The 13,972-nt window shown below is 40.3% G+C and overlaps 1 protein-coding gene across 1 annotated transcript in view; it reads left to right on the plus strand.

Moving 5' to 3' along the window:
• Window positions 1-1,389: 1,389 nt before the first annotated feature.
• Window positions 1,390-13,972, plus strand: part of LOC5520211 (dynein beta chain, ciliary) — a 38,650-nt gene continuing 26,067 nt past the window's right edge. The window contains exons 1-20 of the mRNA XM_032365282.2: window positions 1,390-1,975; window positions 3,156-3,349; window positions 3,537-3,826; window positions 4,105-4,316; window positions 4,446-4,679; window positions 4,887-5,054; window positions 5,306-5,422; window positions 5,807-6,075; window positions 6,688-6,756; window positions 7,249-7,375; window positions 7,446-7,710; window positions 7,856-8,025; window positions 8,496-8,570; window positions 8,859-9,446; window positions 11,303-11,472; window positions 11,850-12,072; window positions 12,206-12,322; window positions 12,551-12,637; window positions 12,781-13,182; window positions 13,580-13,825. Of these exons, the coding sequence (XP_032221173.2) occupies window positions 1,631-1,975; window positions 3,156-3,349; window positions 3,537-3,826; window positions 4,105-4,316; window positions 4,446-4,679; window positions 4,887-5,054; window positions 5,306-5,422; window positions 5,807-6,075; window positions 6,688-6,756; window positions 7,249-7,375; window positions 7,446-7,710; window positions 7,856-8,025; window positions 8,496-8,570; window positions 8,859-9,446; window positions 11,303-11,472; window positions 11,850-12,072; window positions 12,206-12,322; window positions 12,551-12,637; window positions 12,781-13,182; window positions 13,580-13,825 (4,368 nt within the window). The 5' untranslated portion in view covers window positions 1,390-1,630. The remainder of the gene's footprint in view (window positions 1,976-3,155; window positions 3,350-3,536; window positions 3,827-4,104; window positions 4,317-4,445; window positions 4,680-4,886; window positions 5,055-5,305; window positions 5,423-5,806; window positions 6,076-6,687; window positions 6,757-7,248; window positions 7,376-7,445; window positions 7,711-7,855; window positions 8,026-8,495; window positions 8,571-8,858; window positions 9,447-11,302; window positions 11,473-11,849; window positions 12,073-12,205; window positions 12,323-12,550; window positions 12,638-12,780; window positions 13,183-13,579; window positions 13,826-13,972) is intronic.

The raw sequence follows: 13,972 nt of genomic DNA on the forward strand, positions 1-13,972 counted from the left end.
TTTTTAAACAGTCACCAACTAATAACTCACAGGCAATCAGGATTCAGGCCATACCACTCTTGCGAGACTGCGATGATAGAGCTCGTCGATACTCTTCTGAAGAACATGGATAACAACGGACTGATAAATGGACTTGCCCTCATTGACGATCGAAAGGCTTTTAATTTGGTTGGCTACGACATACTACTTAGAAATTTACGTATGTATGGCTTGTCAAGCCCGGCGTGTAGCTGGTTTAAATCATATATATTGCAGGTAAACTCTTTGCTTCTCGTCCCGTCACTTCTGGGGTTCCACAGAGCTCTATACTTGGACCACTCCTCTTAATCATCTTTATAAATGACCTACAGTACATCTGAAAACACATAGTAGCTCCGCCATGATGCATGCTGATGATACCACTCAAATAGCTAGTGGGAAAAGATATTCGGATGTTGAAAATACCCTACAAAATGGGCTGGCCTCTATAAACATCTGGGCTAGGGAAAATCAGATGGCGTTGAACAACGAGAAAACAAAAGTGATGATCGTATGTAGTGTCCCAGAATTACATGAACTACAAAAATCTGGAAGCAATCTAGAAATCCAATTTAACGGTAAGACTATTGAAACAGTAACATCTACAAAATTACTTGGAGTGCAAATAGAAAACACGCTATCATGGAAGAAGCAGCGAATATGTCTCCAAAAAAATCCGGAACACCTGGGGCTTCTCCGTAGAACAATAAAGCACCTGTCAATATAAGCGAGAAAAATGTTTTTCAATGCTCTGATACATCCTCTAATGGATTACTGCATAACAGTTTGGGGGGATAATCTCATAGAGCACGACAATACGATGCTCTTACTTCAAAACAGGCAGCTGAAATAATAGCCGACAAGAAATGGTACGATCACTCGATGGTCCTAGCTCAATATAGAGCCTTTTACTAAGCGAGCTAGGATAATCAAGTGTACAATCGCAGGCCATACCCAGGGGGGGAGGGAGGGGGTGCAGGGGCCCTCACAACGGCCGAAGGTCCACTTCCGGTTACCAATAGACGTGCTATTTGTAGACAAATCTATCAAGCATAAGCTAGATTACTCTGGTATGCCATTAATCCATAAGTCAGACTTGTATTCGTGTTTAGAAATACAGTTTACCGCAATATCGTACAAAAAAGGCCAATACGGCAATACCGCAAACCCTAACGTCCCCTCACCCGGATAATGTAAGAACAAAAACCATTGCTCCCTCAGTGGAGGAGAAATTTAATTTAATTTTTTTTTTTTTTTTTTTTTTTTTTGAAAATTCTTTCTGGATCACGCAGCTCAGATAGAGCGCGCACACGAATAATTGGCGCGTTTCCAAAAGACCCGGATCTAGGGGTCAACATACCTGTTACCATAGCGACGTGTGTCCGCCATTTCAAAAAGCAAGGTATCAAGCCCTGCTACCCCGTCCGGGAGTTTTCTCCAAAATCCCGCGTAAAGGAATCCGAAAGAGGGCAGTTGAGCTTGCACTGTATAGAAAATCATCCTTTCCACATTTCTGGATGCATTTTACGCTCAACGGAACCGAATTTCACCTGTAAATTTGTAAATAGTTAGCGAGCTACAGGAGCCCGCTCAAACTACACAAGAAACCATCATGGAGTTTAGCGACGTGCGTTTCGATCATATATCGGATTATGTCCTCAAGACAATGAAATTAAAGGCCGATAAATGGGCAAAGCTACAAGGAAACGAAGAATACAGACAGATTATTTTAGACTTTTTCGAAAAGCACGACCACAATAGTTTGGTGATCACTTTATCAAGCGCCGCTCAGTTGGTACCGAGTTATGAATTTCCAACGAATACCAAAAACAAATCCGTCTACTATATCAAGAAAGAAAAGGGACTTAACATCGGAAAAGACAATTTTAAGAACGCATTAAGTTATGGTGACCTATCTGCGTCTCCTTTGGAGCAGTTATCTGTGCTTGTTGAGGAGGTAAGCTTATGTTTGTTTTTCTTGATGTTTTTCGGAGCAAAGTTTTGGTCCGAGGAGCGATGGCGTCAGCTTGCAGCAAAACGCCGTGATCTCGGTTTTCAAGTTTCTGCTTTTTTTTACTTGGAAAATGTCCTTGTCTATAATAGTTTTAGAGTTTGCTGTTTTATTTTGCTATTTGCGCAAGATAGGGGGCGTTTATACAGTATTTGTTATGTTTGTTATGACATAATTAAGTGAATTTCTATTTAGATTTTCTTTTCACCTTACATTGCACTATGAATAATAATACTTGAATCTTACTTGGGACAGTGACAAGTTGTTCTCTTCGTCTTTGAAAAGAACATTCAAAGTACATGAACTTTATATATTATATATTATATTAAATATTCTGTGTTATTTGACTTATCTTATTATGCGAGATATTACATATTTTTACACACAGTAGTTTCTCAAAAAAAATTTATTGTGAATTTGTTTTCAGTTTTTATTGTTTAATTCTTTTTTGACATTTTAATATTCTTTTTTTACAATAAGTGTAAATTTAGACAGCCAAAAATACAAAAAAAAAAAAAACTCTATGTAGAGGGATGTTAAATGTCATTCCCTGTGAGATTCATTCAAGTTTGCTGGTTTGGATTAACAACTGACTAAATCCCTATGTAAGTTATATAATTGGCTGCCAGTTTTTGTTAAAAGCTTATAGAAGATACCTTATGGGTGACTTGGTTCATCGATGGGTGCATTTATTCCAATATTGAAAAATATCAGGGCCATTTGGTCAGTCAAAGATAGCTCTTCTTGTACCTAGACATGATATAGGGCGCTTGGAACCCTCAAGTATAGGCAACTTTTACTTTTCTTCATTAGAGCATGAGGTGCCTTATAGCAACTTGAGTAAACTGTTCTTCTCTTTAACCTGAACTAGAAGAATTAAATATTCCATTCGACATTTAGCCAGGATTTATTGAGGGGTGGGTGTGCACCATATATGCCATATAAACATTAAAGATTTGTTAATGCATCCATAAGAAATACCACTCGTGGTCAAGGGGGTTGCATATGGCCCCTATGCCCCCTTCCCCTAGCTAAAGGCCTGAGGTGAGGACATAATTGAAAAAAGGTCCTTTTGTTGAAAAATAAATTGTTGGTTTAATATTAACTGGATATATTCTTCTTTTAGATACTTGTGCCTCTTCTCTCAAATCCTCGTAACCATGAGCAATGGCCAGCCGTGGTGTCACAAGACGTCATGCGACATGTCCATCAACTCAAGAGTAATGTCTATGTCATTGCTGGTCAAGTGAAAGGCAAGACATTACTTCCTCTGCCTGTAGGTTCGGAGCAGGTCTCTGAAGCTTGTGAAGCAGAAGAAAGGTACAGTAAACTGTTCGAAACCAAGTTTTACAACAGGCTATGACCTTATGCTCTGGACTCTTTTTTGTAGAAACACTGTGATAAATCTGCAAGTACTCTACACTGAGAGATGTATTGTAAAACAAATTCTTTATGATATCGCTACCTGCAATGTCACTGACCATGATAATGTTTGACATTTTTTTAGGGGAGAGACTTTTGATCGCAGCCTTGTGCACTCTATAGAGTCTGTTATCATTGACTGGAGTCATCAAATACAAACTGTACTGAAAAGAAGTTCTGCTCAGCCCTTACTAGAAGGGACAAACCCTGGACCGCTGGTTGAACTGGACTTCTGGAAAGCCAGGGCTGCCAACTTAGAATGCATTTTTGAGCAGCTACATGATCCCAAAGTCAGAAGGATGGCAGAGCTCCTAGAGAAGACACAAAGCAGCTATTTTCCAGCATTTAAAAAGATCTTTAAGGATGTTGTTGCTGGTATGTATTTTTGCTCCATAGAATTTATCTCCTGTGACACACCTGAATTCTGTACTGTTTATTTTGTCATGGTCTGGTATCCATAAAAACCATCAAAATCCATCAAAACACTTTGATTAGCTCTCGTGAGATCTGATAACCTACAGAGTTGTAAAAAAATTTAGTAAAATGACAATTGAAAACTTGATTTTTACTCCCAAGAATTTTACTCCGAATGTTAATCAACCTTCACATAATGCAATGTGTGTTGATTTGTGGCCTTTATTCTTTTTTTACAGCACTTGATGAAGCCCGTGACATCACACTTCACCTTAAGCCTTTACGTCGCCAGCTTGAAGACATGGAACAGTACGATTTCTCAGAACTGCACAAGATCCTTCCAGCCATTTTGCATGTCTGTGGCCTGCTCTGGGCCAACTCCAAGTTCTATTGCTCTGCCCCTAGAATAATTGTGCTTCTTCAGGAACTTTGCAATATGATCATAGAAATGGTAGGAAAAACTCATTAAAAATTGCTCAATGCAAATAAATAGATTAGGGATCTTGTAAAGTTTAAAAGAAAGTTTTTCTTGTCATCAATATTCCTATTTCATTAATTCGGAAAACTATGTTAATTTAAGGCAAGGACCTACTTAGACCCTGCTGAAATCTTCAAGTCAGAGATAGAGGAAGCCTATGAGAAGGTTAGGAAGGCCATTGAGAATTGCATGCTGTTCAGAGACACATTTGAGGAGAACAGGAAGACTATTTCCAAGTTCTTCGCAGAAGGTACTGAAGTCAAGCCATGGGAGTTTGCCAGCGAGATTGTGTTCACTCGCCTTGACAAGTTTGTCGAGAGACTGCGAGTAGTAGAGGTAAGACTTACAGACTGCAATTTTTCCTCTTTTTATTATAATAGTGTGACAAAAAAGTAATGCTTCTTTTAACCTTTAAGGTTATTAGGAGTGCTTCATGTCAGAACCTGATTTTTTACACATCACCTTGCTTAAGATGACACTGATTCTCAAGGAGTACATACCAGGAGCCTGAATTATTATTGTTATACTTGCTTCCCCTTTCAGGATGTGTTTGCCACTGCAATGGAGTTTGGCAAACTAGAGAAGGTTGAGATTGCTGGTATCAAGGGAAAGATGCTAAGCCATCAGGTTGTGGAGATCTTCGAGGAGTTCAATGAACTCTTTGCTGTCTTCAGCAATAGTACTTATGATGCACTTGAAGCTACCAACAAGGTTTGCTAAATGTCATTTTACTACCATTTGTGTCCATCCTGATCAGTTTTTCATGTTATTGTTTTTTCTTTATCCTATAATTGGCTAGACAAATTCTCAATGCTTATTCTCAACTAACATGAACAAATATTCATGGTTAAATGGATGGACGCAAATGGTAGTGGCTTTAAAGTTTTTCCTAAAAAAATAAGAAAAAGAAGGGTTTATAATGTTATAAGTAACTACTTTTAAATAAATGATTGCAATTTCAGGAGTTTGTTGATGACTTTAACCAGTTCCGAGAGAGAGTGGCTGATCTGGACAGACGGCTGGCTTCAATAGTTTGTCAGGCATTTGATGACTGTGCGAGCACAGAATCAGCACTCAAGGTAGGGAAGTGTCAGAATCATTATCAACTTGAACAATATAATCCACCTCCTCATTGCCAGTGGGCCATCATCGTCCCTACAGTAAGTCATTATAAACCTTTCAGGAGCTTCACTATTTTATTTTCACTAACTTTTTTGTGTATTTCCAATTGCTATCTTTTACAAAAGAATATAAGGTTACCTTTGGTTAGCTGTTCATGCATGAATGTCATCATTGTTGTCTCAACATTCATTTGTTTTGATCATCACCATCACCCATTATCATCTATTGTGTCATCCAAACTGCAGTTGTTGTCTTCATTGGCATGTAGCAATAAATGCAACAAATTGTATTTGTAGATTGTTTTACTCCAGTTCTTAGATTCATTTGCTCTTTGTTTACAGCTGCTAGATTGCCTGGGGTCTCTCCTGGATAGACCGCTCATCCATGCAGACTTTGAACACAAGTACCCCATCCTCCTTAGAATGTTTGAGAAAGAGCTTGACCAAGCCAAAGTCATATATGACCAGCAAATGGAGTGCGCTCAGGCAGAGGGAGCAGCACCAATTAACAAAAACATGCCTAATGTTGCAGGCTCCTTAAAATGGTCCAGTGAGCTTAAAGAGAGAATCACAAAGCCCATGCAGGCTCTCAAATTGTCTTTGAATCATGGGTAAGAACCGGATAGTCTTCACTTAAAAATAATCTTCAATCAGACAAACCTTGTACACACAGTCTGTCACTTTGTAGTAGCTACTGCATTCAATTTCAAAGTGTATTTTTCTCTCGTTACTGTATTCCTTGTGTTTCTTTCCATCTTCCTCCCCTTTTCTTTCTATCCAAAACCCTATTCATTGTCTTTAGCAATCCGAGGACTTGTATCTTTCTTCAGATGGTTTATCATATTTCCATTCAGTCCTTTCTAAAAAGTCCATTATAATCAACATTCGGAGGTCTTGTTTATCTCTATTTACTTTTGTTCTTTCTTCTCACTTTTCTACCTTCTGTCTTCTTTTCTGATTTGTCCTTCCTGTGCTCAAGTGCTCCAAGAGTTTTTCCTCTTATCAAGGGTCTTTTAAGGTACTGTAAATATTTTCTCAACTCGCTTCTTATGTGTCCTAACCATCTTTTGTGTAAATCTCATTGTCTTTCATTGTAGACTTCATCCCTCCAATCCTCGTTGTTCTAGTGATTACTTTCTTTAGTTAATCTAGGAAGGCTGCAAGTACCATATCATAAGCTGCTAAATTCTGTTGATACTTATGTTGCATCGTTATCTTTCCAGAACACTCGAGACAGCAGAGGCTATGATCATTTTCAACAAGTATGATGAGATGAATAAACTGCTAGATAGGTGAGGAACATTTCTTGATGTATTCATTAACCATCATGATAATCTATACTAATAATTAGGGTCTGTCCATCATGAAACATCATTGATAAAATACACCCCACCCCCCCCCCCAAGGCTTGGCATTTTTTGCTAACATAATCGTAGTATTTCTCAACTTTTGTGGTGTATTCCATGCTAAAATGTTATCCCACAAACAACAGCGCAAGACAAGCGCTGTCTTGAAAAACAGATGCAGGCATTAGTAATTCAACACTAATAACAAGAACTATGTGAAAAAAGTGTGAAATCATAATTCATTGAAATCGCACTCATATGTATCCACAAATTGTGACCCTAAGCAATAACTCTCAATTGCAACTTCTAACCTTGAAAGAAAGAGCAAAATCTCAAAAGCTCAAAAGCATTCTTGTGACGTGGGATGGTATTAAGATTGCCACAGGGAAATCAACAAAATATTCTTTCACCTAACATTCCTTTCGTTTTCTCTGTTAGCCATGACGAGAAGATCTACCAGAGCTGGACAGAGGGAGTTGGTAACATCGCGCAACAGAATCTGGACAAACCACTAATCGTCCGTGACCCTAACACCAAACTTATCAAAGTGAACTTCGATCCTAAGGTACATACACTGTGTAATCGGCTCTATCATTTAGCCATTGCTTTCATATACAATATATTTCCCTTACCAGCTGGTCTCAGTTCTTCGTGAAGTAAAGTATTTAGAAGTGGCCAGTAACGAGACACTGGAAGCCATCCCAGAGAGTGCTACAGCTATCTTTGCACGCAACGAGACCTTCCACAAGTTCTGTGCTAATTTGGACTTGACAGTGGCTTGGTACAACAAGGTCCGCGAGACTCTACTTGATGTTGAGTTCCCACTGGTGGAATCACAACTTGTGGCCATTGATACACAGCTTGAACAGGCTGAGAAGAGTTTAAACTGGAATAGCGATGGTAAGTGCATCGTGTCTTAAGCGCTTTGATTTTTAACTCAGCCACATGGAGAAACTCCTTCTAACCATTAAGCAAGGTAGCTCCTTGTGAGCCCATGTAACCTTACCATAACTAGAGATCTAGAGATAGATTTTGCCATATTCAGGTGTGTGGGAATACATCGAAAAGACGAGAGACATGGTGCACGATCTAGAGAAGCGAGTCCAGGCCGCCAAGGACAACATAGAGGCCATGAACCAGTTGATGACCAAGTGGTCGGAGGCGCCTCTCTTTGAGAGGAAAGAAGCTAAGAAAGAAGGTCTTCTCAACTTGGAGGTAAGTTTTGCATCATGGTCACTTGTGCAAAGAGAGCTCATGAAGACAATTAGCTGTGTCAGACTTCGTCTGACAAAACACTTAACAGTTACAGTGCATCGGCCATCTGCATATGACTGGTTATCCACTGTTTTAACCAATTTGCTTCTTCACCACCCTAAATTGCCTATTCAAATATTCTTTTTGTAAAACACAAGAAATCAAAGTCTCTACTAGGCATTTTGTTCTCAAGATCTGAAATCTCGCTTATCCCTTTTATTACATCCTTATTCCTTCCACCACATCGGGTATTCCTTGGTGTTACGGAGAGCTTTGTTTTTGGGGCTCAAGGCCTTTGTACTCTATTTCATTGTCTCGTTCCAAGGTCTTTGTTTTTGGCTTTTGTTCCATTGTGTTTTGGGTGATGGTGCTCCGCACATCTTTTTATCTACTATATCCTGTATATGACACGTATTAATAATCTGTTGTAGGAGCGTGAGACGATAACAAACAAACGCTACGCCATGATAACACAGTCTGGAGAGAAGATACACAAGCTACTAAAGGTACGAGTGCTAGACGCTTTCAAGAGCCTTCCTCAAACTTGAGTCAGTTGCACTTGACTTCTTAGCTTTGGTCTCCTATTAGCACTGTAAGGTGCTTTCCTTGTATGATGAATAACAATGCTTTAACAAAACATACCTCGCTGTTTTTCTAGACTACTGTTTTTGGTTCTCTTGATAACTCGAAAATAATCATTCGATTGACAATTGTTTGGTTTTTCTAGACTTTAATTTTTTTTTCTTGATAACTTGAGAATATTCATTTGATTGACCATTGTTTGGTATGCCTAGAATAACCTGGAGCTGTTCCAAGCCGATGCTGACACTGACATGTGGCGAGCATATGTGGACTCCATCGACGACATGGTGCTAGACGGCTTCTTCAACTGCATCCATTGCTCCCTCAACTATCTATTAGAGCACACAGACCTCAAGCACAACGCCAACGCGCTATTTGAAGCCAAACTAGAGTTGCATCAGCCTGACATGGTCTTCATACCTTCTCTTGACTTCGGAGTAACTGCTGGCTTCTACGATCTGGTCGAAGGCATTGTGAGTGACATCTACAAAATGGCTTCGCTCGTGAAAAGACTCGCAGAGCACAATGAATCCGAGCACTATGAAGCTGATGTAGAAGACATGCTAGACTTGTCCGAGATGCGCCAGGACTTGATGGATCGCGTGAATGGAATAATGAATAAAGCTAACGAGTACCGCAGCTCGTTTGACAGCTATTCGTACTTGTGGCTGGATGACAGGAATGAATTTATGCGACAGTTCCTGCTCTACAATCATGTGCTCACTGCCGAAGAGATCGAGGCGCACACAGAGGAGGGCGTTCCCGAGTCACCTCCCACTCTGGAACAGTTCAAGGACCAGGTACGAGTAGCACTGTCAAGTGGAATTATTCCATACTTCTCCTTAGAATTTGAATCTTGCTAAGGCACAAATGCAAGGCAATGCGCTACGAGAGCCCATCGGACGCGTGCAATACAATGAAACATTTACCTTGCGTCTGCTCTTGCTTTGCACTTGTTTTAAAAGCGCAGCGACGATTTTCATTGCTTTGATGATTGGCTGGTCAAGCTCATGTCAATGCTATTTTCTATCCTAAAAGTTGGCCACAGCAGCGAACGGAAAAATATAAAAACTCTGAATACAAACACTTTTAATCTCTTGTCTGCTCTAGCTGTACTGCTTTGTAACCAGGGACTGTTTAACACATTGACCCCTCAACCGGCCTGGCGCCCGTTTCTCGAAACACCCGAGAATTCTCGGACCCGAAAACTTTATTTTGCATTTTTGCCCAAAATTTCGCATGCTTTTCTTATTGAGAACCGCTTTCATGTTTTAGAACAGTTTGAACTTCCTCTTGGTTCATATTCCAAATGATTACGCTCAATAGGGCTATTTTCGAAGTTTTGCTAAAGCCAGAAAAGTCTCGGGTGACTGCGAGGTCCCGAGAACTTGCTTAATATTTAAGCCATGTGAATTTCGGGCCCGAGAAGTTCGGGAATGATCAAAATCTATAAATCTATAAAGAGAATCATCCTTAACATCAATCTTTGTGGTAAAAAAACAATGTTTGACGATATTTCAACAAATTTATATAATATTTAAAATTTGAAATGAATATTTTTTTAGATTTTTTTAGAAATTAGCCAGCTTTTCAAATTTAATAAATAAATCGTTTTCGGGCCCGAGAATTCTCGGGTATTTTGAGAAACGAGCCCCTGTACCGGCTTTGAGTACCCACAACCCCAAAAATTCATAAATGCAAAATAAACTTAACAAGATGAACATACTCAGGCATCAGTCTAAGAGATAAATGGTCTTGCAGATATGCATCCAACCAAGGTGTTGGCATCTACTCTTAAGCCAAATAATAGCACAGGTTCTTTGAAAAATTTCTAATCGAACAAGGAAAGAAAAGCAGAATCACCCCTCTCAATAAAACGCTCAAAATACAACACAAGGGAGAGAGATCATCAAACACAGCTCAAGACAAAAATAGATACCTTTATTCTGATCCTACAGGTTCATTTCCATGGCCTCAAAACACAATGTCCACTCCTCGAAGGCTTGTAAAACCACTTGGATGCCATCACGGATTGCAAAGCATTCTAGGAGACCCAGGGAAAAATTCACGATGGGAGGGCCAGTCAACACTCCTCTCCCCAATGTCAGATGTTGTTTTTATAAGTCTTTTCACCCCAAAGCCAAACAAATCAATTCCAGGTCATACAGACCCAGAATAGCAGTGTAAACAATTTTGGAATCAATTTGGTTTCAGAAAAGACAGCATTTAGGAGAGCTGTGGTGATTCATTAGCAAATTATTTTCTCATCCAGGCAAAGCCAAACAAGAAAAAATCACCATGAATCCACCTTTGCTTGCAAATATGCATAAGCAAAGCACTCAATTATGCCCCAATAGACTTCATGATGTCCTGAGACACTCCTAATATGCTCATAGCTGTATTTTTGATGAAAAATACAAGCAACCATCAACTTGTGGTCCCTTCAGCACAACGACGAGGGATTAAAAGTGGGGACCGCAAAGCACTGTTGGAAAGCTAGGATACCGCTGACTAGGTGCAGCTGTGATTGACTTTGACAGGCTGTATAAAACTCAGAATAGGGGGGGTGAGGTATCTGTTTTCAGTCTGTTTTTTTGTTAATTCAGCTCAAAAATAGCCAGGAGTCAATGGGTTAACTGTTTCTTATCACTTCCAGATCGACACTTACGAGAAGCTTTACACTGAGGTGGATGAAGTGGATGGTACCAACATCTTTGACACATGGTTCCGCGTGGATGCACGTCCCTTCAAGCAAGCCCTGCTTAACATCATCAAGCGTTGGAGCTACATGTTTAAGCAGCATCTCATCGACCACGTCACCAACAGGTCAGTTTGGACTTGGATGTAATCACTATGGGGGTTTCTACAAAACATTGCAGGTGGAAAGATGATAAGTTTTGTACCGTAATACGGACATGGGACACATCCAACAACTGAGCTATGGTGTCTTAGCTACGTAACTACTTATATCTATGCCTTCTAGCTTTATAAGGGAGTTGAATCATGTGAACGGGTGAATTTGATGTGTCCCATTACAGACCTTTGGTTTTTAGTGCTTTATACTCAACTGCTCCATCTTCACAGCATTCCCCTGCCATGCATTTCAGCTGCCTTTGTTAACTCGGCGAACAGTCGGAACCAAAGACGTACTGTATGTGTATTACATTAGCCCTCTTAACATTTTCTGTACCGTTTTTACACAGCCTTAATGACCTCGCTGGGTTTATCAAGGTTGCTGATGTTGGTCTTACTCAGACTGTAGAGGAAGGTGACTACAACGGCTTGGTGGCTGTCATGGGTCATCTTATGGCAGTCAAGGACAGACAGTCTGCCACGGATGAGATGTTCGAGCCCCTGAAACAAACAATTGAATTACTCAAAACGTACGGTCAAGAGATGCCCGAGGAAGTTCATACCCAACTGCAGGTGAGGAACATTTTTTTAAAGAAACCTGAGTGATTTGTAATGAGGATATGTCCACACTTTTCATAACTCGACAGCTTTCATGAAAACTCGGTTAATTAATTGGGGATATCGTTAACATTTTTCTGTTTTTTAGGAGCTCCCGGAGCAATGGAACAACTCAAAGAAGATCGCAGTAACCGTCAAGCAACAGGTTGCACCCCTCCAGGCGTCCGAGGTCGCGATCATCCGAAGGAAATGTGGACAATTCGATGTAAGTAGAGATGAAAGTCAAGGGATATTTATTTGATGCTGCAATTAACATGCACACTTTTTATCATCGACTAGCAAGCCTGATGATTTGCTGAAATCTTATGATACATTCATGAATCTCATGATTCTCATGTATCTTATGGTAAACATTGAGCCAGGTTATTACTCCAAAGTCTTCTCTTTGGTTATATTTATTGATTAAAGTATTTGTGTATTGACTTTTGTCCAGATCAAGCAACACGAGTTCCGAGAGGATTTCCGCAAGACTGCTCCATTCGCCTTCAACTCTGAGGATGTGTACGATCGTCTAGATAAGGTAAGAGACATTGTCTTGTTTATGTGAGCACTTCAGGAATTAAAACATATAACAGCATCCTGTTGTAATGCTGTTGTTGAATTCCCACTAAATCGGAAACAAGGATCTCTAGTTCGAAGCAAAATTGCGCTCTTTCTCTGCAGTCTAACCGGGAGATCTGCGCCATGGAGGAAGAGATGAATGCCCTGTCCGAGTCCGCTGGTCTCTTTGAAGTCAACTTCCCCGATTACAAACAGCTCCGTGCTTGTCGACGAGAGGTCATTCTCCTCAAGCAACTTTGGGACATGATCTTTGTGGTGTTGACCAGCATTGAGGAGTGGAAGTTTACGCCTTGGGCAGAGATCGATGTTGAGAACATGGAGATGGAGTGCAAGAGGTTTGTCAAGGAGATCCGATCACTTGATAAGGAGATGCGCGCATGGGACGGCTTCACAGGGCTTGACTCGACCGTCAAGAACATGGTCACCTCTCTGCGTGCTGTAGGTGAGCTGCAGAATCCTGCCATTCGAGAGCGCCATTGGCAGCAACTCATGCAGGCCACTAAGGTAAGTACATAACCAGCTCCTTATTCAACACCCATCCCCGTATTACCAAACGCAATTATGCTGTGTGATCATAGAAACTAGGAATTGAAGGTGCGAGTTGTTGAAGACCCGTAAACGAAAATAATCCCACCAACTTACTGTGGACGAATAGGTATTCTTTACCGCTTGGTAACGCTTGCTAGATAAAGTCACATATAGCTTCCTGGTAAAGTTTTCCAGTATTGTCATTCTCCCTCACATTCGGTCCGCTTTTAGTTGGTTTAACTTCAACCCTTAGCTAAAATGATTAAATAACATCCAAAATCATCTCTAAACAACTCTCCAAAATGATTACTAAATGCCGCATCTAAATGCCGTATCCGCATATATCTCAATCGGTTGACATTTTATTCAACAGGTAAAGTTCGTCATGGATGATGATACAACACTTGCCGACCTTCTCGCCCTTAACCTGCACAACTTCGAAGATGAGGTGCGTGGAATCGTGGACAAGGCCACCAAGGAGCTGGGTATGGAAAAAGTCTTGAAGGAGCTTGATGTTACCTGGTCACAGATGGAATTCGAACACGAGGAACACGTGAGAACACACATCCCTCTGCTCAAGTCAAGCGAAGAGCTTATTGAGACGCTGGAGGATAACCAGGTAGTTTTAACTAAGTTTGCATCAACAACAAATACAACACCGTCATCACCAACACGGCCATCGAATATATCATCACAATCTCCACAATAAGCTGCTGTGGAAAGACATCAATGCTCTTGCCTTGCTTCTAAAAACAGTCCTTGTTTT

Source organism: Nematostella vectensis, chromosome 12, assembly GCF_932526225.1.
Source record: "Nematostella vectensis chromosome 12, jaNemVect1.1, whole genome shotgun sequence".
Lineage (NCBI taxonomy): Eukaryota > Metazoa > Cnidaria > Anthozoa > Actiniaria > Edwardsiidae > Nematostella > Nematostella vectensis.